At 54.3% G+C, this 26,235-nt stretch overlaps 1 protein-coding gene across 11 annotated transcripts in view; it reads left to right on the forward strand.

Annotated features, from left to right (window-relative positions):
* The window catches only part of LRP8 (LDL receptor related protein 8), a 76,066-nt gene that overhangs the window by 43,750 nt on the left and 6,081 nt on the right, over positions 1-26,235 (forward strand). For 2 of the 11 annotated variants that reach the window (XM_045897661.3, XM_064589126.1), the window contains exons 5-17: positions 2,780-3,163; positions 4,021-4,143; positions 4,939-5,061; positions 8,237-8,356; positions 8,443-8,568; positions 11,372-11,546; positions 13,576-13,803; positions 16,529-16,647; positions 16,900-17,039; positions 18,479-18,620; positions 19,816-19,968; positions 20,833-21,057; positions 23,118-23,186. In XM_045897661.3, coding sequence (XP_045753617.1) covers positions 2,780-3,163; positions 4,021-4,143; positions 4,939-5,061; positions 8,237-8,356; positions 8,443-8,568; positions 11,372-11,546; positions 13,576-13,803; positions 16,529-16,647; positions 16,900-17,039; positions 18,479-18,620; positions 19,816-19,968; positions 20,833-21,057; positions 23,118-23,186 — 2,127 coding nt within the window. Of the gene's footprint in view, positions 1-2,779; positions 3,164-4,020; positions 4,144-4,938; positions 5,062-7,025; positions 7,104-8,236; positions 8,357-8,442; positions 8,569-11,371; positions 11,547-13,575; positions 13,804-16,528; positions 16,648-16,899; positions 17,040-18,478; positions 18,621-19,815; positions 19,969-20,832; positions 21,058-23,117; positions 23,187-26,235 lie in introns of all 11 variants that reach the window. The other 9 variants (XM_045897662.3, XM_045897660.3, XM_064589129.1 and 6 more) reach the window with 7 other exon arrangements.

The raw sequence follows: 26,235 nt of genomic DNA on the forward strand, positions 1-26,235 counted from the left end.
GCGAGGAAAAGCGCCCAAGGCTGAGTGGTGGAACTGAGATTCAAACCCGGCTCTGGACAGCCAAGCCCAGGAGTATTTTTATCATATCTGACATCTGCTCATCCATCCCATCCGTCTCCACCGACCCCTGAGCAAGGGCTGGGGGCCAGGGCTGGGCCTTGGGGAGTAATGGTGGCCTCCCCAGCCAGGGCGCTGGAGGTGCTGGGGGGGGGGGGAGGGGCAGACTCCTGAAGTGTGAAGGACGTCTGATGCTGAAATCTCAGACTCGAGCACGAAAGTCACAGGGCGGGAAGACCCCCAGCAGCCTCAGCAGGAACAGATGGAACTGGTCACTGGGGCAGTTCCACATCACTGAGCTTCAAACACAGGATTATCTCCTTCCCCGGGAGCAGGCCAGCAGGTCCGGGGCCAGTGGGGCTATGCAATTGGATGGACACCTACTGTGTGCCAGGCCTGGAGCCAGGCTCTGGAAGGGATGATGAGGTGAATCCTACACACTCCTTCCTCCGGGAGCTCATGATTAATAGGAGAGACAGACTGGCTGTCAATAACTAGGCTGCAAGGCTGGGCTGAGATATGGGTGGTTTGGGGTATTATGGGGTATTGTGTGGGCTTTTGCCAGGCACTCACCCACCACTGCCTCCCACCGCACTCCCTCCTCCAGCCTCTATATTTACATCCTATCCATCCTCCCTGGCCCGGGGGAAATGCCATCTCTCCGGAGGCTTCTGAGTCACACAGCACTCTAGATTCCAAGTCTGGAGTTCTGATGTGTCTGAAGCAGGAAGCATCTGGGTATGGGGGGAGATCCTGGCAGGCAGTTTCAAAGCCCTAGTGATGGCACTGGCTTGTTTCCTCAGCTGTGATAATTTTGCGGGGCTTCGATGGCCAATGAGAATCCTCTTCCCTCCTTACTCCCCCCCACCACCCCATAATCAGATGCTTCCTCAGCTCTAAGGGCCATCAGCCGCTATTGCATGGGGTGGGAGTATCTCTAACTAGGCCATGTGGTGGCAGGCATGTTCCTCATTAATTATGCGAGACAGGGGAGGGTGGTTCGAAGGTCTTACTGGACGTCTCTGCTACAGCTCCCAACCACCTGGGCAGAGGAGAAAGAATTCTTCCTTCTCTCCCTCCCCAGAGCTGCTTCCAGTTGGGAGTGCTGGGAGTGGGGTCTCTGGATGCAGGTCTGAGAATATGGCTCTTGAAGCTATTGTCAACTTTAAAGCCTCAGGGAGAGCTCAGTGTAAGGAAGTGACTTAGTGAGTCCTCCCCCCCAGACACATGCAAGCTGAGTCTGGCAGGAAAGTGAGGAGCTAATCTAGGCATCTGCGTAATCTTGAGGGGCAGACATCACAAGGTAGTGTGTGCTTTCCCCACCAGTGCCCCAACATCCCAAAAGCCCAGAAGGGGGGAAAATGCAGCTGTCAGAAACTTGATAGAGCTGTCAGCAACACATGATGAGCTGCCTACATTGTGAAACTGAAGACATCATTCTATTTTATGTTCAATAACAATGAAAAATGACATTTTTCTATCAGAAAATAAAAAACAGACTCTTGGCGCCCCCACATGGAAAGATCGGGTGCTGCCACCACCATGTTAACCCAAGGCTGCAGCCCCCAGGCGTATCCATGGCCTCTGTGTAAGGAATGAAGAAGGGAGGAGATGAGGAGGTCGCTGCTCTGCTCTGATAACTGCCTACACTCCAGGAAAGGAGGAGCAAACCAGAAAGCTGAGAGGGGTCAGAGTAGGAGGGAAGAGCCCCAAACCTGGGTTCTGGTTCTGTGTGACTCTGGGCAAGTTGCTCCTCTCTGGGCCTCAGTTTCCCCATCTATAAACTAGCAGTTGGGCTGGTGGTCTCCAAAGCCCTCCCAGCCTCTGAGCTGAGTTGCTCACTAGAGAGAGGAAACCCAGGGCCCCAGGAAGGGCCACTGACCTGTGCCCTTAACTACTGCACATGCATACCCTCGCTGGCCCTGCACCCGTTCACTCCACACCCGCCCCCTGCAGGGACCTCTGTGCCAGGCCCTCCGGTCGAAGCTGGGTCTCAGAGCCGGTCCCCATGCAGTAGTCGTGAAGGAGACAGGACATGAGACCCAGACACTTGAGCATGCTGTGAAGGGCACGCAGAAGGAGAACAGAGGGAGAGGGAGGCTTCCCAAGTAGGAGCGCGTACAGTGTGTTATAAAAGAGGTGGACTTCGGGCCCCTGAAGGATGAGAACTCGTCACTGCGAAATGCAGAGACAGTGGTGGGCAGGAAGAGACAGGAAGTGGGCAGAGGGGAAGAGCTTGGGTGAAGGCCTGGAGGTGAGCAGGTGGGCGAATGGTCTAGTATGGGTGAAGCCAGGGTGTGTGCGGCTGAGGTGTTCGGGTAGGGCAGTGGCTCCGGGCCAGTGGCCTTGGACGCCAGACCAGGGGACTGAGCCGGGATGTGTGGGCACATGGGGGTGGGGCAGGGCCAGAGCCTTGCCCTCAGGAAACAGCCCCAGACCTCGTGCCTGGGGGAAGGGTCGGTGTCCCGTCCGGTATCATTTCCTGGGACCATCACGAGGCCCTTGGAGACGGGCAGCGCCCCGCCGCAATGCTGGCCGCCGCGGGGCGGGAATGCTCGCTCCCAGTGAGGCTGCGAGGCTCAGGGAGGGGCAGGCGCGTCGCCCCAGGTCCCCGTGCATGGCCCCGGATCGGAAGTCCCCCGCCCCCCGCAGGGCGCCTGCGGCCTGAGGGCGAGCCTCAGGGCCCCCGCAGCAGGGCCGACCGGCTCTCTGTCCCGCGCAGTGTGCGCCCCGCACGAGTTCCAGTGCAGCAACCGCTCCTGCCTGGCCGCCGTGTTCGTGTGCGACGGCGACGACGACTGCGGCGACGGCAGCGACGAGCGCGGCTGCGCCGACCCGGCCTGCGGGCCCCGCGAGTTCCGCTGCGGCGGCGGCGGCGGCGCCTGCATCCCCGAGCGCTGGGTCTGCGACCGCCAGTTCGACTGCGAGGACCGCTCGGACGAGGCGGCCGAGCTGTGCGGCCGCGCGGGCCCCGGGGCCACGGCCGCGCCCGCCGCCTGCGCCGCCGCCGCCCAGTTCGCCTGCCGCAGCGGCGAGTGCGTGCACCTGGGCTGGCGCTGCGACGGCGACCGCGACTGCAAGGACAAGTCGGACGAGGCCGACTGCCGTAAGCCCCCGCCGCCCTGGTTACCTGGGTTACGGTGGGATGCGGGCTTGGGGAAGGTGGAGCCCTCAGTTGGAGGTCCCCAGGCTCCTAAGTTCCGCAGCTCAGGTCCGAACCCAGAGGCCCAGGGTCTTCTCCGGTCCCGCCCTCCCTGTCCTGCCTCCCACCCCCTGCCCTTGCCCATTTCAGGCATTCACCTGCTAGCCCCAGTGCCAGAGACCCAGGTAGGCTCAGGAGTTGCCCCTGCCCTTCCTACCTGCTGGGCCTGCTTGTCCTTCATGGCCTCAATCCTCCCAGCTGGGCTGGGTCTCTCCCCCTGGGCTACCCTGAGCCACCCTCTCCTGCAGCACAGCCTATGCTGTGATGTCATCTGTTCATTCCTCAACCTCCCTCGGGCCCCTTGAGCTCCTAGGGGATGGGGAGCCTCCCAGTAGTCTCTGGGTTCTCCACGTCCCACATAGTGCCCGGCATGCAGACGGCGCTCAGGAAGGGTTTGCTGAAGGGATGAAGTCGTTAAGTAATGAGCACCAACACTCAAAAGAAGGCCATGGGTCTGTTGTGGGCAGGTGGCCCTGGGGAGAGGCGGTGGGTGAGAAGACAGGAGACCTGAGTTTCAGCCCTGGCTCTGCCAGCCAGAGTGCTGTGTGATCCTGGGTGAGGCCTTCCCCCTCTCTGAGCTTCAGTCTCCCTATCTGTATGCTGCAAGTGCCCTGGCCAGGTGTCCTTTGAGGACTCCCAAGCTCAGCTACTGGTTCTGTTCTTGCTGAGGGTGGATATGGGCTGGGGCTGGGGACTGCGCGAGGAGAGCTGTCCCAACACCACATTGGCCCTGACCCTCCCTCTTTGCCCTCTCCTGGCAGCTCTGGGGACCTGCCGTGGGGACGAGTTCCAGTGTGGGGATGGGACTTGTGTCCCTACGATCAAGCGCTGCAACCAGGAACAGGACTGTCCGGACGGGAGTGATGAAGCTGGCTGCCTGCAGGGTGCGTGGGGTTGGAGGCAGAGGGGCGACACCCTCCCTGAGAGAGCCCTGAGCTCTCCCGGCTCCAGGGAGAGCAGAGTTCAGAGAGGTCTCCCCTTGGTCCCTAGGATGTGTCTTCCCCCAGAGCATCACTTGCCCCTAAATTACTCCCTGCGGTCCTACTGGCCCCAGAACAGGATTTTAAAGGACTTTGCAAAAGCTAAAAGAGGCCTAGGGGGACATGAAAAGGCACTGCAGGAAGTCCATCCCCACCATTTGTCCACGCCCAAGCCTCCGAGTGGCTTCTTTCCCAGTGTTAGCTGAGCCTCCGTCCCCAGGGAACGCCCTTCATTCTCAGATGACTCTCTGGTCATCACTCCCCACTTGCAGGAGCCAGGACCCTGACCATAGGTCATCTGGGGAAATGGATAAAAGGTTGGGCAGTGAGGTGGCCTCCCCTATGCAGGGCCTCTAGGGCACAGGTGGCCCTCAGATGGTCAGTCCAGTCCCCGGGGTCTCTGTAGGGCTCCTGCTTTTCTCTCTCAGGGCCCAGTACTGCCAGATCAGGCACAGACCACCCCCGCCCCCCGCCTCACCCAGCTAGATGATGCTTGGGTATCCTGATTATCCCTGGGGTCCCGCCCTTCTGAGATCAGAGCTCCCACCAGCCCTGTATTCACCTGTCTGTCCTGGGTCCTCTAGAGACTAGTGGGTACTGGGGCTGGAGCTTGGCTCGCCTCCCATGGACCTAGACCAGCCTAGCCCTCCCTGCCCAAGGTCTCACAGGTCCTGTCCACTCTCTTGTCCGGCCCGACAGAGTCAACATGTGAGGGTCCCCGCAGATTTCAGTGTAAGAGTGGCGAGTGCGTGGACGGCGGGAAAGTGTGTGACGCTCAGAGAGACTGCCGGGACTGGTCGGATGAGCCTCTGAAAGAGTGTGGTACAGTACCTGTCTCCTTCTGGCTGCTGGACTGACCCCCCCCCCCGCCCAGCCCCCTCCTGGCATCTGTGCCGAGGCCTATGCCTGCCCCTCTGCACACATTCTGCTCTGACCCTCTCTCTGGACTCGTGCGCTGTCCTGTGGCCTCAGGCGGGACTCTGCCTCTGGGGCCTCATTCTGCATCTCTGCAAATCGAGCTGCCTTTCCTTTCCAACCCAGACGCTCAGTTATGCTTCCTCTCACAAACTCGGTCTCTCCTCCTCACTCCTTCCACATTCAGACCTCTGAGTGTATGCTCCCTCTGAAACTTTCCTCCTCAGTGATTTCTGTCTTGCTGAACTAGCCAGGGCCCTGGCCTCTGAGGCCTTCCAGCCCACTGCAGGAATCCCTGCAGAGGGAGAGGTAGGGGACAGCAGGCAGGTAGCCAAGTGAGGTGCATCCCAAGGTCTGCCTTATCCTCACTCAGGCCTGGCCTGAGCCAGGTGGCCTTGGGATGCACCTCACTTGGCTACCTGCCTGCTACCCTCTATTCCCAAGGAGCTTGGACTTTCTGGGAGGCAAGACTTATAGGCTGGGCACGAGTAAGGGGCTAGAGCTGTCAGGGTGGGTTCCAGGCTAAAAAGAACGGGAGAGTCTGGGCTGTAGGTGAGGTGGGCATCCCACAGAACATGCTGGAAACCCAGTGTGGGCTCCACGAAGGTTCATTTCTGAGCTCAGGGGTTTGGACAGAGAATTCCTGGGAGGACAGAGCCTAGATCAAACCCTACCTTCCTGACAGACCCATTTTCACTCAGCACCTCCCCTCCTGGGCACTCCAGGGAGTTTCATTCTCTAGAACTCCCCAGAAGCAGCATGTCTCCACCCCTGCTGGAGATTTTAAAATTGATTTTGAAAGGAAGAGTGGTTGGGTGAAGGTCACTCAGGCTGCACCTGAGCTGGCAGGACAGACACTCCTCTTGGGCCCACCTGCTCTCTCAGAGGCCCTGCCGGGAAAAGTCCCAGAGGAAGGAACCCAGGCAAAAGAGGATAGGGAAGTGGAAGCAACTGAGCCTAGCCCCCCACCCCACCCAGATTTGGAGTTAGCCAGGGACTGCTAACCTACTGAATCTCTTCTTTTTGGTCTTTTGCATGACACACCTAAGAGCAGTATGTATGCATGTATTTGTGTCTCTGTGTGGGGGAGAGGCCAAAGTCTGTGTCCATGGCTCCTCCTCTGAGTAAGGCAAGGGAACCGCTAGTCGGGTCTCTGTGGGTCCCTGCATCCGTGTGAACGTGTCTGTGGAGTCCACGGACCTGCCGCTGCCTCCGCACATCTGCTGGTGTGTGTGAGCATGCATGCAGGGACGCGCATGTGCTGGGGAGAGTGACTCTGCCCTTCCTTCCATGGCGGCCTCTGGACCACCAGCCCCCTCCTCCCCTGCAAGCACCCAGCAGAATCACCTCCAGGCTAGATGAATTGGGGAGGCCCAGGGGATCCCCTCCGGCCTCTGCCTTGGTGCTGGCCTTCCAGAGCAGGGTCAACAAGGTCCGGACCCACTCTCATTCTCTCGCCCGGATGCACCTCCGCGCTAGAGGACTCTGTGCTTTTCTCTTTCAGAGAAACCTGAGCCACTTCGAGCTCTCCCTTTTCCCTTTTCAGAGCCATCCTACATATGCTAGTCTGTCAAGTGCTCAGTAAATACAGCTGTTGAGTTGCTGCTACCTACGGGGGGTGGGGGGTGGCAGTGAGTGGTGCATGAATGAGGCGGTGAGTGAGCGGTGAGCAGGTGGATGGATGGCACTGAGGGAATAATACAGTAAGGAGAGGTCAGGGAAGGCGTGGAGTGACGGAAGATTTCTGGAGGTGGTGCCCCACAGAGAGCCCTTCAAAGCTGCCGTGGCTCAGCCCATCCCAGGGGACTCTGGGCTGAGTCCCCCCTGCCAGACCCTCCAGTCATGGGGTTGCTGTGATCTTGTTCTTTCAGTTCCACCAGCATCCCGGGGAAACAGGAGGAGGCCCAGGGGTAAAGGGGAATCATCCCTCTGCATGGCTCAGGCTGCAGGTGGGGCACCCACAGCTGTGCATGGCCTGGGGTGGGCCGCTCAGACCAGCTGTGTGCATGGCCACAGCTCGCTTAGCTCAGCTCTGCTTGGCTTGTCTGGAGTGGCGGTGCATGAGCCCGGTGGGTAGAAGGGTGGCAGGGCACCTTCTCTTGGCTTGCAGAATTAACCTGTGATTCCAAAGCCCAGAAGATGCTGTGAGAACATGGTGAGCCTTGGTGCTGGCCTCCCTAACCTCCCCTAGGACTCTGCCAGAGGGGACGAGGGAACGGAGGATGGGGAGACCAGATGAGCTCCTGGCATCCCTTCAGCCCCTGCAGCAGTTGGTACTCCCAGGACCAGGCCTGTGACTGAGTGTAGGAAGAGGGACAGGTGCTGAGAGGGGAGAAGGTGGAAATAATCCATCATATTACGTGGTAGGAGAGAACTGACCGAGCAGCAGCTCTGTGTAGAAAAGGCTGGGGTCTTAGATAACCACAAGCTCAGTGGGGACAGCCTTTGTTGTTCAGACTCCCTCTGGGCAACAGCAGACTAGCCCTGGGCCCTGTCCAGGGAGGGACATGTGTCCAGAGGAAGGCACTTGAATGGCAGGGCACCAGAAATCAGTGCTTTAAGGAGATTCTGAGGGAGCCATCAGACTCTGGCCAACCCCACCCAGCAGAGGGGAGGGAGCAGAAGCTTTAGGAAGGCCAGTCTAGTGAGGAAGGCTCTCCTAAGAAGGAAGGGGGCTCCTAGAGGCTGTAGATGTTTAAGCAAGGGCATTTCAGAAGGGTTTCTTAATGTATCCTGAGGGTTGGGGGTGATCCCCGCACGATGAGGTCACGAGGAAGGAGGAGGTGAGACCCGTGTTTGTGAAAGGAGAGACCTTAGGCGGCCTAACTGCCTCCAGCCTCCAGGTAGACAGAGCCCTGACCTGGGAGACAAAGGACCTGAGTTCCACTCTGTCCCTGTCTTTGTGTCCGGCCCGGAGCCTCCTCTTGCCCAGTCACCTGGTTACTGACGCCGCGGCTCAGCATCCTGGCTCTGTGAGGGTCCTGCTGCCCTGAGTCTCTGCCTCAGCCCTGGGCCCAACCCCTGCCCTGCCCCCACCCTAGCCCGGGCTCCTGGACCCTCAGGAGCCTGTGTCCCTCCCCAGGGCTGAACGAGTGTCTGTACAACAATGGCGGCTGCTCCCACATCTGCACAGACCTCAAGATCGGCTTTGAGTGCACATGCCCAGCAGGCTACCAGCTCCTAGACCAGAAGACCTGCGGCGGTGAGACCCTCCCCTCACCGCCCCCCGCCCCCCCCAGGCAGAGGCGGAGCGCCCTGCCGGTTCTGACCTGCGTTCCGCCCCCCCAGACATTGACGAGTGTGAGGACCCCGATGCCTGCAGCCAGATCTGTGTCAACTACAAGGGCTACTTCAAGTGCGAGTGCCACCCTGGCTACGAGATGGACACGCTGACCAAGAACTGCAAGGCTGTTGGTATGGGCACCCCAAGGTGGGGGGCACGGGGGCAGCCCCGAGGGGACACAGGAAGCAGCCTGCTGCCACCTATGTGTGGAGCAGATGGGTATACGGGTGCGCGCGCGCACACACACACGAAGCACTTCGGACGCTAAGTATACCTCATACACACAGCACATTGCACACGAACGCCCACACAGACCCTGCCCAGAGCCACCCGGGATTGCAGAGATGGCACATGCAGCACGCGCAGCGTATAGACGCACACTGGCCCGTGCAGACGACGCACACAGCACAGATAGTCCCCGTGGAGCGTGTGACGTGCGCAGGCCGACACGTTGTCGTAGGCACGGGGCATTCGGCAGTAAGCAAAGCAGACACGGATCCCTGTGTGCCCTCCCGGGACTTACATCCTGGTGGATGGGACAGACAAGAAATCTGATCAATAAGTAAAATAGAGAGCATGGCAGACGGTGGTCATGGTTAAGGAGGAACACATTGTGGAGAAGGGGAGAGGGAAGTCTGGGGCGCGGGGTGGCAGGCAGGGCCACGGTTTTAGATGGAGCGGTCAAGGAATGACCTGCATGAGAGGAGGTGAAGGAAGGAGCTGTGCAGTTACCTGCAAGAGCCACACTTCAGGCCAAAGGGACAGCAAGTGCAAAGGCCCTACGGCCAGAGCGTGTGTGGTGTGTTCGGATGACAGCGTGGAAGCCGGCGTCGCTGGGGCAAGGAGCATAGGAGATGAAGTCAACGAGGTGACTCCGGGCCGATCACAGGGCCTTCTAGGCCATTGTCAGGGCTGACTCTCGATTTCACCCCAAGCCAAGGGGAAGCCTTGGAGGGTTTTGAGTAGAGGAGGGGTGTGCTGTGCCTTCCATTTCCACAGGCTTCCTGTGGCTGCTGTGCTGGGAGGAGGCCGTAGGGGGCACAGGAGGGAGCAGGGAAACCATTGAAGAGGTTTTGGGCCATAACCCAGAAGAGATGGTGGCTTGGACCAGGGTGTTGCAGTGTGAACAGTGCGAAGCAGACAGACTGGACATACTCTGAAGCAACGGGATTCACATACCAATTGAAAGTGGGATGTGAGAGTTAAAAAAAAAAAATCAAAGATGACTGCAAGGTTTTTGGCCAAACAACTGGGGAAACAGGATTGCTATTTATGGAGCTGGGAAAGATGGTGCGAGAAGCAGGGTTGGGAGAACAGTACATTGATTTGGGCATGCTGAGTTTCCAAGAAAGCCGTTCTGACATCCGAGCGGAGGTAGTGAGGAGGCAGCTGGACGTACGAGTCTGGAGCTCAGATGCGCACATACGATGCGCAGTGTGCGGATTGTAACAGGACAGCGGCCGCAGTAAGGGACACGAAGCCTGCAAACCCCAAAACGTACCCCAACAGCGCCAGACGCAACACGTTAGCACCTCATGCGCCACGTGCAGCCTGTTCTCGCCGCCCCCCAGTCCCCCACGTGGGGCGCGTGTCATCCACACGCGGATTATGTACGTGCAGTGGAAACAACCCACAACTGCCCTGAAATCACGAGGCCCGCAGAGGAACATCTAAAGTGCAGTCACACAAAAATCCCAACCATCCGCACACTGGGTTCCAATCACAGACCTCTCTCCGTAGAAACGGCCTCAAGATACCCTGTAACCCAGCTCCTGGCTTCCAGAGGATAGTGTCGCTGCTCTCGTTTTGGGATGAGGAAAATGGCACAGTCAGGGGCAGGGCTTTGAAGTCGGCTCTCCTTTCTCCGTCCTGCACCCGGAGTTCTGGTTCTCTGGACTCTCTGAGGGTATCACGTCCTCCCCTCCCCCCTCCCCTGGCCCATCACCACACACAGGGCACAGGCCATCACCTACCCGGCCCCCAGGGAACTCATTAGCCTGGCATAGATGCACAGTGACAGGGACCAGGTGGCCTGCTGAAGTGTCAGCTGGAAAACGGGGAAAAGGCCCATGCGGCTCCAGGTACAGGTATTGGTACCTGAGAGTAGCCCCATACATCTAACACCAGGCTGGAGGAGTGAAACAGGAGTTAAGTGCTGGTCCCTCACAGGCCTCTGGGGTAGTGACCCTCATACTGAGTAGCCAGGAATGTCTCGGTCACTAGTGATCTCCTAAAATATCCTCCTAAGTCTAAAAACGACTTGTGTGTGCATGGGTAGTCGTGTGTTGTCTCCATTGCACGTATATAATCTGTGCTGTATATCGCACATATCCCATCCCTGCCACTGTTTCAGAGTCAAGGGCAAACTCTGCACCCAGCTCCCAGGACCCTTCCTGATCCCTGCCAGTCTCTGAAGCTTCATCTGTTGTCATGTCCCCAAACACATTCCGCATAAACTAAAGCCTCAGTCTTCAGGGAGAGGAGTCTGAGCCTGCGTCTTCTCTTTTAAACCTCACCCTAGTTCTGATGTTCATCCTCGCACTCCAGCCTCAGTCCCCTTTCTAAAACACTTAATGCTCACATGGCCCCTTCGTGAACTATTGCAGTGGGGCCCTAAGCAGGGGAGTTGGGGAGCAGTGCATTCTAGGTAGAGGGGACCACTTGAGTAAAGGCCCGAGGCAGCCAGGCCCCACCGTGGCTAGGTCATAATAGGTGGTCTGGTGGCTGGAGTCAAGGTGTGTTAGGGGTGAGTGGTGAGGCTAGGCAGGGAGCTTGGGGTCACACCACAGAAGGCCTTCAGTGTAAGCCTTGGAGGAAATAGGGGGAGTGTGTGTCTAGTAAAAAGAATACAGATCCTTCTGTTATGTATGGTACTTTGCATCCTAAGCCCCGCCTTTTGCACTGACCCGTCTTCTCAACCTTCCCGCGTGCTAGCTGGCAGAAGCCCGTCGCTGATCTTCACCAACCGGCATGAAGTGCGGAGGATAGACCTGGTGAAGCGGGACTACTCGCGCCTCATCCCCATGCTCAAGAACGTCGTGGCACTGGATGTCGAAGTTGCCACCAATCGCATCTACTGGTGTGACCTCTCCTACCGCAAGATCTACAGGTGAGCAGTGGCAGGTGTCCCGCAGCCAGGCCTGGGCGGGGGCGGGGGCCTGACAGGAGGGGGGGGGCCTCTGGGCCCCCTCCACCTCCAGGATCCCCAGGGGACAGATGGGGACTTGCGAAAGGACGCAGGATCACGGGATATGGAAGTGCCAGGTCTTCTCCAACCCCGGGGCTGGCCGAGGCCCAGAGCTCTGTGGGGAGAGCAGCTTTGAGCCCACACCCCTGGGCTCTGACTGACCCCTGGCGGCCCGGCGGGGCAGTGCAAGACACAGGAACCGTTCCCCCAGGCCAGGAAGGAAGAAGCTCTGGCTTCGGTGAGGACATTTGAAGCGGGCCATGTATCTGTGTGTTGGATCCTGGGGATGACTCAGTCAAAGATGACTCAGACCTGTCACTCATGACATAGTGACATCTATTATGCTGATCCTGAGAGAAAAGTACAGAGGGGGCCTCCTACCCAATCTGGGGTGTCAGGGAGCTCTTCCTGGATGGCACTGTCCCTGGTCCAGCCCTTTACTTTGTCGGACACCAGAGGCAGTGGACTTCGGCTCTCCAGAAGGCCCCTCACACACACAAGGAGGTCCTCCCATAGGTCTTTCTCAAATCCCACAAGCCTGCCTCCCTATCCGGGCCCCTTTTTGGACGTCATGTACTTTCTTTGTCCTGAGATCCATGTGGCAGGACTGCCAATGACCAGGCATGGGGTAGACTGTTAAAAGAATGATGGGATGGTTGAATGGATGGATGGATGGATGGATGGATGGATGGAGGCAGATATACCAAGTGCTACTCACTGACAGCTAGAAGCCTACCACACCCCCAACACACAGACACGTACTCAGTTTGCACTCACACACAGAAGCAGCTAGAGCCGTATCTGCCCCACTGTTACGCCTGGAAGAGGCAGGATTTGATGACAGACTGGGTATGGGGCCGAAGGAGGTGCATTCTGGGAGTTTCAGATTTCCGGCTTGGGAGATTGTGTGGCTGGTGCTGCCATTCTGTGAGTTGGGAGCAGTGGATCGGGTGGGGTGTGGGCCATTCGGGCTGGCTGAGGGGAGGGGAATGGGGGTGGGCAGTTTGGGACACGTTGAGTTCAAGGTGTCTGTGGGACATCCAAGGGTGCCGGTTGGCTTTACAGTCTGGAGCTTAAGAGAGTGGTCAGGATGGGAGAGTCAGAGTTATGGGTGGCAGTGGGCGCTGTGGATCTAATCAACCAGAGGGAGGACGTGGGGGAGGAGAGAGCCTTGGGAAAAACAGCATTTGGGAGACAGAAAGTCCTGGTAGTATTACCTCCTGAGTGTCCGCTGTGTTCTCAGCCCCTTCTCTCCGTTCTCACTGACACAGCCTTTCTGCAGACACTCTTCATCCCTCACCCAGCTGCTGTAATGATCCCCGAGCCAGCCTCCCTGCCTCCATTCCTCCCCTTCCAGTGCATCAGTGCCACAGTGATCCAACATGCCTTTCTGACCATGACCTGTCACCTGCTCAGTCACTCCCTCCAGAATAAAATCCTGACTGCCTAGCATGGCCTGCAGCCCCTGCCTACACTTACTTCCAGTCTGTATCCCACATACTCAGCTCTGCCCCCACCGAATGCCTCACTGTTCCAGAACACACACCTCTGGACACTCGCACATGCCATTCCTTCCGCTTTCTGTTCCTTGTGCTCCTGGTGAGCTAGTCTTTTCCGGACTCAACTACAGAGCCTCCTCCAGCCCTCCAGGATAATGGAGTCTCCGTTTCTTGGCTGCTAGAGTCTCTGATGCGTTCCGTAATCACGTTGTACTGTGATTCCCTGGCTATAAATCCCTGTCCCCCACTAAACTGAGCTCCTCCAGTCCAGGGGCTGTGGCAGATTCAAGCCTGTATGCTTGCCCCTGGTGGCCCAGGAACTAGCCAAGTTCCTCTAAAATCCACTGCCATGGCCTAGAGGGGAGGGGGCTCTGGGGAAAGGGTGCCCAGGCAGGTCCAGATGGACCCATGGGTAGAACACCTGCCCCATGGCCAGCTCTGGTTGCTCCTAGCGCCTACATGGACAAGGCCAGCGACCCGGCAGAGCAGGAGGTCCTCATGGATGAGCAGCTGCACTCTCCAGAGGGCCTGGCGGTGGACTGGGTCCACAAGCACATCTACTGGACTGACTCAGGCAACAAGACCATCTCTGTGGCCACAATTGATGGCGGCCGCCGCTGCACTCTCTTCAGCCGTGACCTCAGTGAACCCCGGGCCATCGCAGTCGACCCCCTGAGAGGGTGAGTGTCCCCACCCAAACTTTCCATTCTCCCTGAGTAGGCACTCAGTCCTCCTGTGTCTGTCATAAGAGCTATCTTGAGGACTTTGGAAGGCCCTGGGCCACTCAGACGGCCCAAGGGAAGAAAGTCTGTGTGGGCCCCTCAGACTATTAACCCCTGACCAAGGGCTCTTTGGGCACTGGTCACCAGGGTTCTCCTGGACTCTGCCACTCACTCATCATATCATAGAATCAGTGCATCGCAGAGCAGAGTCGGGCTCTAGAGATTGCCTAGTAAAAGCTCCTGGGGCTGGACAGGGAGCTCGTTATTTCCCACACAGGCCGTTTCCTTTCAAGGCAGCTCTGTCTATTAGAAAGTGTTCAGGATTTTTTTTTTTTTTTCTCAGATCCCCAAATCTGCCTAAATTTGACTTTCTCCATTGGCTTCTGGAGTTACATCAAACATGGTTACTCCCTGCCCCGCAGGACAGCCAGCAAGATAATGAGGACCAAAGGGACCGGGTCTGCTCTTCTCCAGGCTGCCCACCCCTGGGCCCTCAGTCTCTGGGCCCCTCACCACCCAGGCTGCCCGGCTCTGGCCACACCTCCATTTTGGGGGTAGTGATTTTGAACAGAGCAGGCCCCCTCCCTCCCTTCCTCAGGAGGGTTGTCCCAGGAAGGCATGGTTTTTCAGCAGCTGTAGTCATATTAAGTTTACCAGGATCACTAGCTTCTTCCTATTACTGTTTCTTTCATTGTAAACGGGGATAAGAAAACCTTCTTCTTCCAATGAGGGCGGCCGGGGGCCACGGTGGCACCTGACAGAACGCGTGAGGCCTTGGGCAGGGACTGACAGCTGCGCTTTAATGAGCCCACACAGGAGCGCCCAGCATGGGACCGGGCACCCTACTGATGCTGAGTCGTCTCACTTAACCCCCACTTCAGCCCTGCTCCCTGTGTGTCCCCCCACACGTGGTTTCACCCAGCCCATCTCCAGTCCAGTGGATCTGTCCGAGTCCCAGCAGGAAACCCACCGCACACCCTAATTCAGATCATTTGAGGAGGGCTCACAAGGGGACTGTTTACAGAGGAGTGGGTGAGGTCTGATGCACTGTCCCTACCAGTGAGCCCTTAGCAGCCCTAGGCCTGAGGGGTAGGAGAATGGCCTGCGGCCCCCTGCCTACCCCTGCGGCGAGGGGTACCCGGGTTGGGAAGGAAGGAGGAGCATCTTCAGAGCAGTAGCCAGCCGGAGGCAACTTTGTAGAGAGGAGTCTGGAACAACGCTGACCTCAGTCTCTCCTTCCTCCTGCTGAGACATTTTGCTGAATGCAACGGGAAGTCAGAAGGCTAGGGAGCCAAGCCCGTTGATGTGGTTCACACATGGGTCAGGTATTTGGTGTACAGAGCAGAATGGGGATGGGTGGAGAGCGACTCCACGGCTGCTAACAGAAGCACTCAGCCCCCCAGCCCCAGGTCAGCCTTGGCCTGACACCAGGTCTCAGCAGAGGCAGTTTTAGAGAGAATGAAGCCTCCAGGCTTTAGAGTTCAGCTTGCATTTGTATATAAATTTGAAGGTTGGTCCCACTACTTATTAACAGCGTGATCTGAGGGAAGTCAACCCCTCTGAGCCACAATTTACTCATCTATAAAATAGGACTAATTACACTCTCCAGGGGCTGTGGTAGGGCTAGAATGAAAACATAATTTTGTCCAACAAATACTAAATAAGAGCCTGTTCTGGGTCACACATGAGCTACCTGCCAGGTACACAATGAGGAAACAAGACAGACAGCCTGCCCTCAGTGGAGCTTACAGACTAGTGGGGACAATAGATAGTAAAATACACCACACCACCCAAATGCACACAGAAATAACTGATTGTATAAGTGGTAGGAAGGCAAGAATGGGTGCTTTCAGAGATGATAACAGGGCAAACCTACTAATAGAGAAAGATTCTGTACAGCAAGGACGTTCACACAGAAGGAGCCCGGGGATGGGTAGAGGCCTGAGGTTCTGTGAAGGCCTGTCCGATAAAGGCTTGGTGCCCTGGAGCCCCATGGGGCACATGTGGGGTTTGGAAGGGTAGGGTGGTGGTGGGAGAGACAACCAAAGAGGCAGGCAGAGCTCTGTCAGCTGTGGGAAGGATTTGGGATTTTGTTTTAAGGGCAACAGGAGAAACCACCATAAAGTTTAGAAACTAGAGAGTGACAACTGATTTCCATTTCTGAGAGGTCATTTGCCTGCTCTAGAGGGACGGGAGTAGAGGGGCAGTGATGGCTGCATTTGTAAGTACAGGAGGTGAAACCTCTCAGCTCATTGCATAGCACACAGTAGGTACTCAATAAACGTTCGAGAAAGAAGAGAGAGAAACCCTGGGCCAAGTTCCAGCTGTGAGACCCCCTGGTAAGCCGCCCACTTTCCTCTCTATGGACCAAGAAAATAAGAGAGGGTTGACGAGGGCCTTTCCTGCTCTGGCCTCTAGGGCTCCAGTTAGAGCTGCCGGAGTGGGAGAAAGGGGCTCAGACGCTGTTCAGCTGAGGCTGGGTGGACTCTCGGGGCTCTCAGATGAGGGGAAGCTAACACAACTGCTAACTCTTAGATTCGATGGTTCCAATGAATTTCAGAGGCCTTCCCGGTCCCCACTGAGCATAATCTTCAACATTCAATGGGTCATTGAGCCCTGTGACCCAGCCCGCCCTAACCCCACCCCCTGACTAAAATTTCAATTGAGTTCTTCTCTCTTTTAGGTTCATGTATTGGTCTGACTGGGGGTACCAGGCCAAGATCGAGAAGTCTGGGCTCAATGGTGTGGACCGGCAAACACTGGTATCAGACAACATTGAATGGCCCAATGGAATCACCCTGGGTGAGCCCTGCCTCCCCCTGGATTGGGGGCCTATCCCACTACCTGGTGCTGACTACCATCTGGAGCTCCATGGGTCTTGTGTTTATATCCCCTTATAGTGCCCATGCTTGTATTTCTGGATGGTTGCCCCAGGCTGGCCTCCATGGGAGGCCTGGCCTGGAAATATGAGTAGGGAAGTGGGCACAGAGGAGCAGAGATCCTGGTTGGGATCCCAACTCAAGACCCGATCCCCTGTCCTTTTTCCTCCCCAAGATTTGCTGAACCAGCGCTTGTACTGGGTGGACTCCAAGCTTCACCAACTATCCAGCATTGACCTCAGTGGAGGCAACAGGAAGATGCTGATTTCCTCCCCTGACTTCCTGAGCCATCCTTTCGGGATAGCTGTGTTTGAGGTGAGCCCCGGGAGGGGAGACATGGCCCTATCAGGAAGCTGAAGCCTAGAAAAGGCTTTTCAAATAGGATGGCTCTCTGAGACTTGTCCAAATGGAAACAAAGGCACAGGGAATCCAGCTGACTTGTGTGTACACAGAGTGTGAGCTGCCTGCACACAGAGGCCTGGCAGCCTGTTGTCCTGTGCTTCCTTCCCAAGACCGCTTTCAGAGCGCTTGTCACAGGTACGTTGCTAGACCACGTGTGTTTCCTCTCTGTACCCTCAGCACCTGGCACTGTACCCCCATATACAGAAGATACCCAATAAAGGGAGGGAGGGAAGAAGGAATATACACTTCCTTAGAATCTACTGTTGGAAATAGCCTGAGAGAGGCTATTCAATTCAGCACCCTTCCACTGACCTTCGCTGGACTCTGGGGTCCTAGAAGTGAATCAGACATCGTCTCAGTCCTCACGAAGCTCCCCAGAGGGTGAAGCGTCCAACCCCTCCCGTGCCTGTGTTCTGACCCTAACAACCTTTCTCCTTGGGGAATGAGGAAGCCAGAACCAACCAAGGTCTCACCACATCGATCTCTTCCCCTACACTAACTCGGCCACCAAGGGGAGGGAAAGCAAGGGGACGGTGGTCTATGGTGGGCATTGGCCATATTTGCTTAGAGTGACATCACTCAGCACTGCTCTGAAATTGTGGGCAAAGCCCCGCCTCCAAGTCCAGCCCCTGCTTCGAAAGACAGGTGTGTTCAGACACACGTGTGTGTGCTCGTGCGTATGCGTGGCAGGTACGTGTAAAGTATATATGCATGTGTGTACATAAATGCATCCATTTACAAGCATGCATTTCTGTGTGTGCTGGTGCTTGTGAATATGTAAATACTTATAGCAAGACTTAGTTAAGTGTCTGTTTTGGTACAAGTGTGCTTTTGTGGGTACGTGTCCAGATCTGTGCATGAAACTGCATGGCTGTACCTGTAATTGTGGATTTGCCTGCAGATGCACCTGTAGGCTTATACGGACGAAGTGTTGATGCATATTTACACGTGTACCCGGAGGCTGTAGGAGGACCCATTAGGGAATAGTCCTCAGTAGCTCATACATCCCCTCCAATCTTAGTCCCAGGCCCCGGCAATGGTAACAGTCATCGAGACCCAACTTAGGGTTTCTCTTGGGCTCCAGGAAGCAGGCCTAGCTCAGCATTAATGAGCAGTCTTCAGGACAAAGTGCAGAACCAACAAATAACCCTCTGTGACAGAAAGAACCAGAGTATATGCCAGAGATTAGAAGCTGAGAGCCCACCCCTCCACCCCCCATGAATGTGTGGACAGGAGAGCTCAGGGGAGATGCAAGGGCAGTTCTTGTGACAATGGTTTGGGACCAAGCCCTCAGACTGAGGTCATGCCTTTAGGCTCTAGACCTCCCATCCTCTGCATCTGTACCCCCACAGGACAAGGTGTTCTGGACAGACCTGGAGAATGAGGCCATTTTCAGTGCAAATCGGCTCAATGGCCTGGAAATCTCCGTCCTTGCTGAGAACCTGAATAACCCACATGACATTGTCATCTTCCATGAGCTGAAGCAGCCAAGAGGTGAGCCTTGCCTGGCCCCGGGTCCCCTGCCCACGCCCTCTCCCTGCAGTAGTCAGGCTGCATGCACATTCATGGAACGCAATGTCCCAGTGCCCCCAGGACACATGGCAGTAGCCCCTCTCGTTGGGACCGTGCTTTGCTGTCACACATTTTACCTCATTTCCTTCAGCTCTTGGTGAAATAAGGCTGGGTGTAAAAACCATGTAAAGTCCCATTTGTACCTACAAAGAGTGGGTATTACTTTTCTCATTTAGGAAGCTGGGGCTCAGAAAGGTAAAATGACAGAACTAAAACCCAAACTTAGGTCCGTCTGATTCCAAGAGCTCTTTCTGCCATGAGGGAGCATGTCGCCTCTCTTTTATGATGGGTACCCATTTTGCAGCTGTATAAGCTAATGTATCCTAGGGCCATGGAGCAATCTGGCTCGTCGGTTAGGACCAGAAGCTGGGAATCCTGCTCCTCGGGCGCCCCGGGCTCTATTGCTAGGATATATGCTCAGTCTACCTGTAACTCAGCTGTGGCCGCAGGGTGATGGTGGGAAGGCACAGGGGAGAGAGATGAACTTGGTGCCTGATTCTAGACCTGGAAGGTTAAATAAGAAGGAGACATGGCATGTGGCATAGTGGGGGAAACACAGACTTTGGAATCCAATAGACCTCGGTTTAAATTCCGGCTGTAAAATTGCTAGAGTTATAACTTGGACCAGTTTGTGCTCTTTGAGCCTAGGCATCTGGTATCTGTCATTCCGAGGCATGCACCCACCTCTCAGAGTTGTCATCAGGACTAAAGGAAAGTGGTGGGGGTGGGGCGGGGGGTGGGGAGGAACACCAGGTACAAGGCTGAGAGGTGCCCAATAAAAGTAGGCGAGAAGGGGGCACCTGGGTGGCTCAGTCGTTAAGTGTCTGCCTTCAGCTCAGGTCATGATCCCAGGGTCCTGGGATCGAGCCCCGCATCGGGCTCCCTGCTCGGTGGGAGGCCTGCTTCTCCCTCTCCCACTCCCCCTGCTTGTGTTCCCTCTCTCGCTGTGTCTCTGTCAAATAAATAAATAAAAAATCTTTAAAAAAAAAAAGTAGGCGAGAAGGCTTTTGGAGCAAGCCGAGTGGGAAGGACCTCATCCTCAGGAGAAGGGAGGACTTGGCATGTCTTGTCTTTGCTCCAATGCTCTCCCTCTCTCCCTCTCTCTCTGTACCATTAGCTGCAGATGCCTGCGAGCTGAGTGCCCAGCCCAATGGCGGCTGTGAGTACCTGTGCCTTCCTGCTCCTCAGATCTCCAGCCCCTCTCCCAAGTACACGTGTGCCTGTCCTGACACCATGTGGCTGGGCCCAGACATGAAGAGGTGCTACCGAGGTAGGCAGACCTACCAGGACGCTGGCCCCTGGCAATGTGAGACCCCTCCTGCTAAACTCCTCCCTTGGCTTCTGGAACGCCATATGCTCCCAGTTTTTGTCTGTCTTTTCTGGCTGCTTGTTGCCTCCTTTACTTTCCTTGAATGCTGGTGTCTCCCAGGGTCCTTCCAAGGCTTTCTCTTCTCACTTCCAAGAAAAAAATGCACGTATACATACAACATTTTAAATTCAATTTCATGGGGTTTCTGGAGTCTCTTGAAGACCTGAAATTAAGAATCCTTATCCCTATGGCTTCGGTTACTATTTCTATGCAGGTGACTGTGAGCTTGCCTATTCCTCACCTAGAACTGAACACAAGACATAGAAGCCCTTTCGTGGTATGACTGGGACTAATAGTTAATACTTCAACCGTATAAGTTTATATTCAGTGTCCAGTCTTGATACAGGGCTAAGGCCTTTGGTTTGAGCACAAATTGCTATATAAGATTTATGTATTGTGATTTCCAGGTTCAGTTGTTTAAAGTGGACTAAGAATTTAAATCTAGCAGTGTAACAATATACATGTAAAAACCCTTTTAGACTTACATGATTTCCCCCTCTCCCAGTCTTTTAGGGTGGTCTTGCCCACGCCTAATTCTATAGCCTTGTTTTAATGACTTGTCTTAAATCAATGTGCGGTATGAACACAAAGTGCTTGGGATTCAACTAAAGAAAAGGTCAGAGCCCATTCAGGAGGTTTAGGGAAGGCTTGGCATTTGAGCTGAGCCTTGAGGATAACTTCGTGTATAATTGGTAGAGGCAATAAGTTAGGCATAAAGCAAGAGAATTCTCTGTCCGAGTGACCTCCATGGCATTTCCCCTCCAGCACCTCAATCTACCTCAACTACGACGTTAGCTCCGACCACAACGAGGACACTAGCCGACACCACGAGAAGCCCTGGGACCACTGTCCACAGCCTCACCTACCAGAACCACAGCACAGAGACACCAAGCCTGGCAGCTGTGGTCCCAAGCTCAGTTGGTGTCCCCAGGGCTCCCAGCATCAAGCCATCTACCCCAAGCCCTGCGACCAGCAACCACTCCCAGCACTGTAAGGAAATGAGTTCTGCGTTCTTTCCTGACATGAGAGGGGCCTTCGGGAAGCCAGGATTGGGGGGGGCGGGGGGGGGGCGGGATATGTGGAAGAAGAGATCATACCAGAGCAGAAACTTGGACCTCTCTGAGGAAGCAGGTAGAGGTGCCTACCTATGATTTAGGAGTCTCAGGTGCCCCTACCTTGTAGAGGGTCCTGTGGGAAGCCACCTCCCTATCTCCGAGCCTCAGTTTCTTCACCTACAAAGTGGGAATGATAATTACCCTTCCCCCTCCTGCTTCATCAGATTGCCTGGAGAGACAGAGGAGGTGGTGTAAACAGAAGGGCTCGCATGCAGAGCCTCTGCTGTCCCTGGGCGTGTGCCTGGCTTCACGTGGTACTGACCTGTGGATGTGGGGGTGTCCCTCTGGTCTGGAAACCTCAGAAGCTCTGGTCTCTCTTCTTAGCCCTCTCAGCCAGTTCCCCAGATAGTAATACCGTCACTATGGTCTGCTTGTGCCTCTTTCCAAACCCTGGCATGAAAATAATTACGTTCAGCACTTACGAAGTCATCGGGAGCAGTAACTGTCACGGCCAGAAATGTTCTGTCTCATTAGCCAGCAAATACCTTTTTAATTGAGTCACCTGCCACGGCGAGTTCACTTAAGATAAACCATCTTTAGGGGCGCCTGGGTGGCTCAGTCGTTAAGCGTCTGCCTTCGGCTCAGGTCATGATCCCAGGGTGCTGGGATCGAGCCCCGCATTGGGCTCCCTGCTTGGCGGGAAGCCTGCTTCTCCCTCTCCCGCTTCCCCTGCTTGTGTTCCCTCTCTCACTGTATCTCTCTGTCAAATAAATAAATAAAATCTTTAAAAAAAAAAAAAAAGAAGAAGAAGATAAACCATCTTTAAAACTTCTTCCCACATGTGGCCCAGAAACCAAGCAGCTTGGTAGCACCTTTCTCATCGGGCCCATCCTGCTGGCAGATGCTGGCTTTGCAGAGTTGAGCGCTCACTCTGAAGTTCGGAGAGGCAGGTGGCGTGAGTTCCAGGCCCTCGCGGCTGGGGCAGAGCTTCGGGAGCTCAGGGTCTCCCCTCCGGCTTCCTGCCGCTCTGGGCCTGCCCCTCGCCGTCCGGGGCTTGCTCAGGCGCAGTGAGCGGGCGGCACTGTTGCCGCGGGCTTCCCAGGCAGGCCCCCCGCTTTGAAGCAGGCAGGGCTGTGCCAGGCACCGGGCACAGGAAGCTCTCTACGTGAATTATCTCATTTGACCCTCACAGTGTCCCCAGGAGGTGGGTAACGTGCCCACACAAGCAGGAGCGCTGGGATTTGAACCCAGGATGTCTGACCCCAGGAGCCTGTGCTTTTGGTGTATCCCATTGAACTACTTATTGAAAATAAGCTGGTTGGGGCGCCTGGGTGGCTCAGTTGGTTAAGCGACTGCCTTGGGCTCAGGTCATGATCCTGGAGTCCCGGGATCGAGTCCCGCATCGGGCTCTCTGCTCGGCGGGGAGTCTGCTTCTCCCTCTGACCCTCCTCCCTCTCATGCTCTCTGTCTCTCATCCTCTGTCTCTCAAATAAATAAAAATAAATTTAAAAAATCTTTAAAAAAAAAAAAAGAAAGAAAATAAGCTGGTAATGCAGACGGACAGACAGACCGCCCAAGCAACAAGACAGAGCAATAGATATGGGCTGGAGAAGACCGTTGCCTCGGTCAGTCAGCAACATAGAGACCTAAGTGTTTAGTCCGCCAAGCACCACCCGCACACACAGCTTCCTGGCACGTGGTACTGTGGGAAGGGTAAGGGACTCGGGGCACACGTCCCGGGTTTGGGTCCCAGCTCTGCAGCTTCTCTGTGAGTCCCCAGAACCCCAGTAAGACTCTGTTTCCCCGTGTGTGAAATGAAGATAACCTCTGTCCGCGTTTCGATAGGATCTGGAAAGACTGAATTGTTAGGCCTTAGCCAGGATCCTCACCTTGGAATGAGGGCAAGAAGCAGTTGGGTAGTTCTTACAGCTTGAAGTCAGCAAGGACTTGGGCTCACGGTGATGGAGCGTCATTCTGCACGTTTGTGTTTTGCAGATGGGAATGAAGGCGGCAAGATGGGCTCAACAGTCACTGCTGCGGTCATTGGGATCCTCGTGCCCATGGGTGAGTGTGGCCCCAAGTCTCTAGGGAGACGAGAAAACCCGAGCTCGGGCTCTCGGGAAAAGCACTAGCACGAAACACTTAGCACATTACCTGTCCCATTGAGGAAACTGTGGCTCAGACTTTTTCTGCCCCGGCAGCCTTCTTGCCCACTTCCCAGTGCTGTCATTTGGTTTCTTAGCTTGGCACATAAGGCCCTTCTGGACCTGGCCCCAGGCAACCGTCCCAACGCCTCCCTATTCCCCAGCGTTCACACTCCGCATGCCGGCCATGTGAAGGTGAACTGCTGGCTCCGTGGGCACAGGGCTGGCGCCTCTCTTGCTCGCCCCTCCCCCCAGCTCCTAGCAGTGGCTGGCACATGGTAGGAAATAAAATATTTGTTGAATTAATGAGGAGCGCTGCTTGCCATTCCTTTAGTAAATTGTGCTGTCTTGCTTCCTTTCTGTTTGGTTTTCAACAAACATTTATCAAGCAGCTGCGATGTAGCAGACTGTGATAAGTGGAGAAAAGGTGGTTAAAAACGAATAAGGCACGGTTCCTGTCCTCCAGAACTTTAGTCTTGTTGGAGAGACACGCATAACAGATAATTAATTGGACGATGACATGGGAAGTCTAAAATTAAGCCACAGGCAGTCCAGTGGAAGCGCTGAGGAAGTACTTAACTTGGAATCAGAAGAGAAGGGAAGTGGGCAGGGAAGGTTTCCGAGTGGAAATGACGGGTAATGACTCACGCCGAGTCAGCCCAATGAAGAAGAACCCAGGGCAATCCAAGCAGTGAAAACAGCAGGAAGCAAAGCCAGGAAGGGGAAATAGCATGGGAGAGCGGGTGCGGGTGGGTTTGGAACTAGAAGTTTGATATGGCCAAAATACAACATTTGGTTAAAGCTCACAGAGAACCACAGAGGCTGATTTATTCTCTCCCACCCCGCTGTTCACATAGTGTCCTGAATATGCTGTCTCTTGGACCAGTCTCATCTCTTGGTGGGGTCTTCGAATTGCCACTGCCCATTCATAGGTTGATCTCCCTTGCTTGCCTACGGGCACCTCAGGGATGAGGACTTTGCCCATTTATCTTGGAAATCCCCAGTGTAGTGGTGAGCTAGTGAGTGAATGTTTTCAAAACTTCTGCACTGTGCAGGGGACTCTGCTGAGTGCCAAGGATCCAGGGAAGAAGAAGATAAAAGACTTTAAGAGCCTTCAGTCTTTAATCAGACTTGGTCCTCAAAAGTGATGCAGGAGGGCACCTGGGTGGCTCAGTTGGTTAGGCGACTGCCTTCGGCTCAGGTCATGATCCTGGAGTCCTGGGATCGAGTCCCACATCAGGCTCCCTGCTCAGCAGGGAGTCTGCTTCTCCCCATGACCCTCCCCACTCTCATGCTCTCTCTATCTCATTCTCTCTCTCAAATAAATAAATAAAATCTTTAAAAAAAAAAAAAGTGATGCAGGAGTGGTGTTAATATGTATTACACCATGCTGTAAGAGCAGTGTGATGCCCTGCGGAGGAGAGGGAGTGGTACTTCCCGAGAAGATGCCATTTGAATTGGCCTTGAAAGGCTTTAACAGGAAAGATGATGGGGAGACTGTGGCGGGCTGATTTTGAGTAGAGTAAGCGGAAAATACCCTGAACATTGTTTAATGAAAGAGAAGCCCTTTCCTGCGATCCTCTACTCGATAGAAGGGCTTGTGTACTCTGTTTCCCTGATAGAACCCCCTCCGATATAATTAATAGTTTTAATTTCTGCTCTTCTGAGGGGTGAAAGATGAGTATTCCCTCCCTGGCATTTCCCTATTAGGTAGAGTATCTTTTCATAAGCTTAATGGCCATTTACATTTCCTCCTTAATGCATTGCTTATTCCTAGTCTTGTCTGGTTTTTCTGTTGGTTCTGGATCTTATTCTTATTTGTAGAAATATTTATACATAATGAATATTAAACCTTTGTAATATAGGGGTGCCTGGGTGGCTCAGTTGTTAAGCGTCTACCTTCGGCTCAGGTCATGATCCCAGGGTCCTGGGTTCGAGCACATGGGGCTCCCTGCTCAGCAGGAGGCCTGCTTCTCCCTCTCCCACTCCCCCTGCTTGTGTTCCCTCTCTCGCTGTGTCTCTCTCTGTCAAATAAATAAATAAAATCTTCAAATAAATAAATAAATAAACCTTTGTAATATACGTTACAGATATTCTCTTCCACACTCCCACTTGATTTTTAAATATATTTGTGCTTCTTTTTGCCACACATAAATTTAAAAATTTTAAGTATCCGATCTGTTCATCTTTCATGTTACGATTTTTGGGTTTCGTGTTTTGCTTAGGAAGGTCTGCCTCACTGTAAATTATTAAAATATCTCCCCATATATTTTTCTACTAAATATTATTTTATATTTAGACAGCAACCCATTTGGAATTTATTTTAGAGTATGCTGTGACGTAGAGATTTAACCATTTTTTTTCTACTGGCCTCTTTCATTTTCCCAAGACCATTATTGAATAATCCCTTCCTCTGATTTGAATTGTCATCTTTATTATAAACTACATGCCTATCCAGACTTTGATCTGCTTCTGGGCTGTTCATTGTCCTTCACCAATTATCTGTCTGTTCCTATATACTGCAAGAACAACTTCACGCTAGGTTTTAATACCTAATAGAGCATTATTGTTCTTGCAATATTTTCTTAGATTTTTTTTTTTCAACTTCTCTTCTAGATAAACTTTAGAATCATCTTAATGATGGAATCTTAGTCTTTGGATATATAAGTTGATGTGGGGAGAATTCACATTTTTACAATATCAAAGCTTCCCATCCAGGAACATGACACTTCTCCCAATTTACTTGAGCCTTCTTTTATATCCTTCTGTAAAATTGTATAGATCAAATAGGACTTGCACAATTCTTGTTAGGTTATTCCAGGTATTTTATAGTTTTTCGTTAAGCTACTGTGAATGTGTTCTTATCCCATTCCATTCTCTAATTGGTTATTGCTGATTAATAAGAAAGCTATTGCCTTTTTTGTTAATTCTTGATGAACTGAAGTTATTTCTAATAGTTTTTCATCTGC

Source organism: Mirounga angustirostris, unplaced genomic scaffold (genome assembly GCF_029215605.1).
Source record: "Mirounga angustirostris isolate CCGP_5_RB_7025 unplaced genomic scaffold, mMirAng1.0.hap1 SCAF_4, whole genome shotgun sequence".
NCBI classification, from domain to species: domain Eukaryota; kingdom Metazoa; phylum Chordata; class Mammalia; order Carnivora; family Phocidae; genus Mirounga; species Mirounga angustirostris.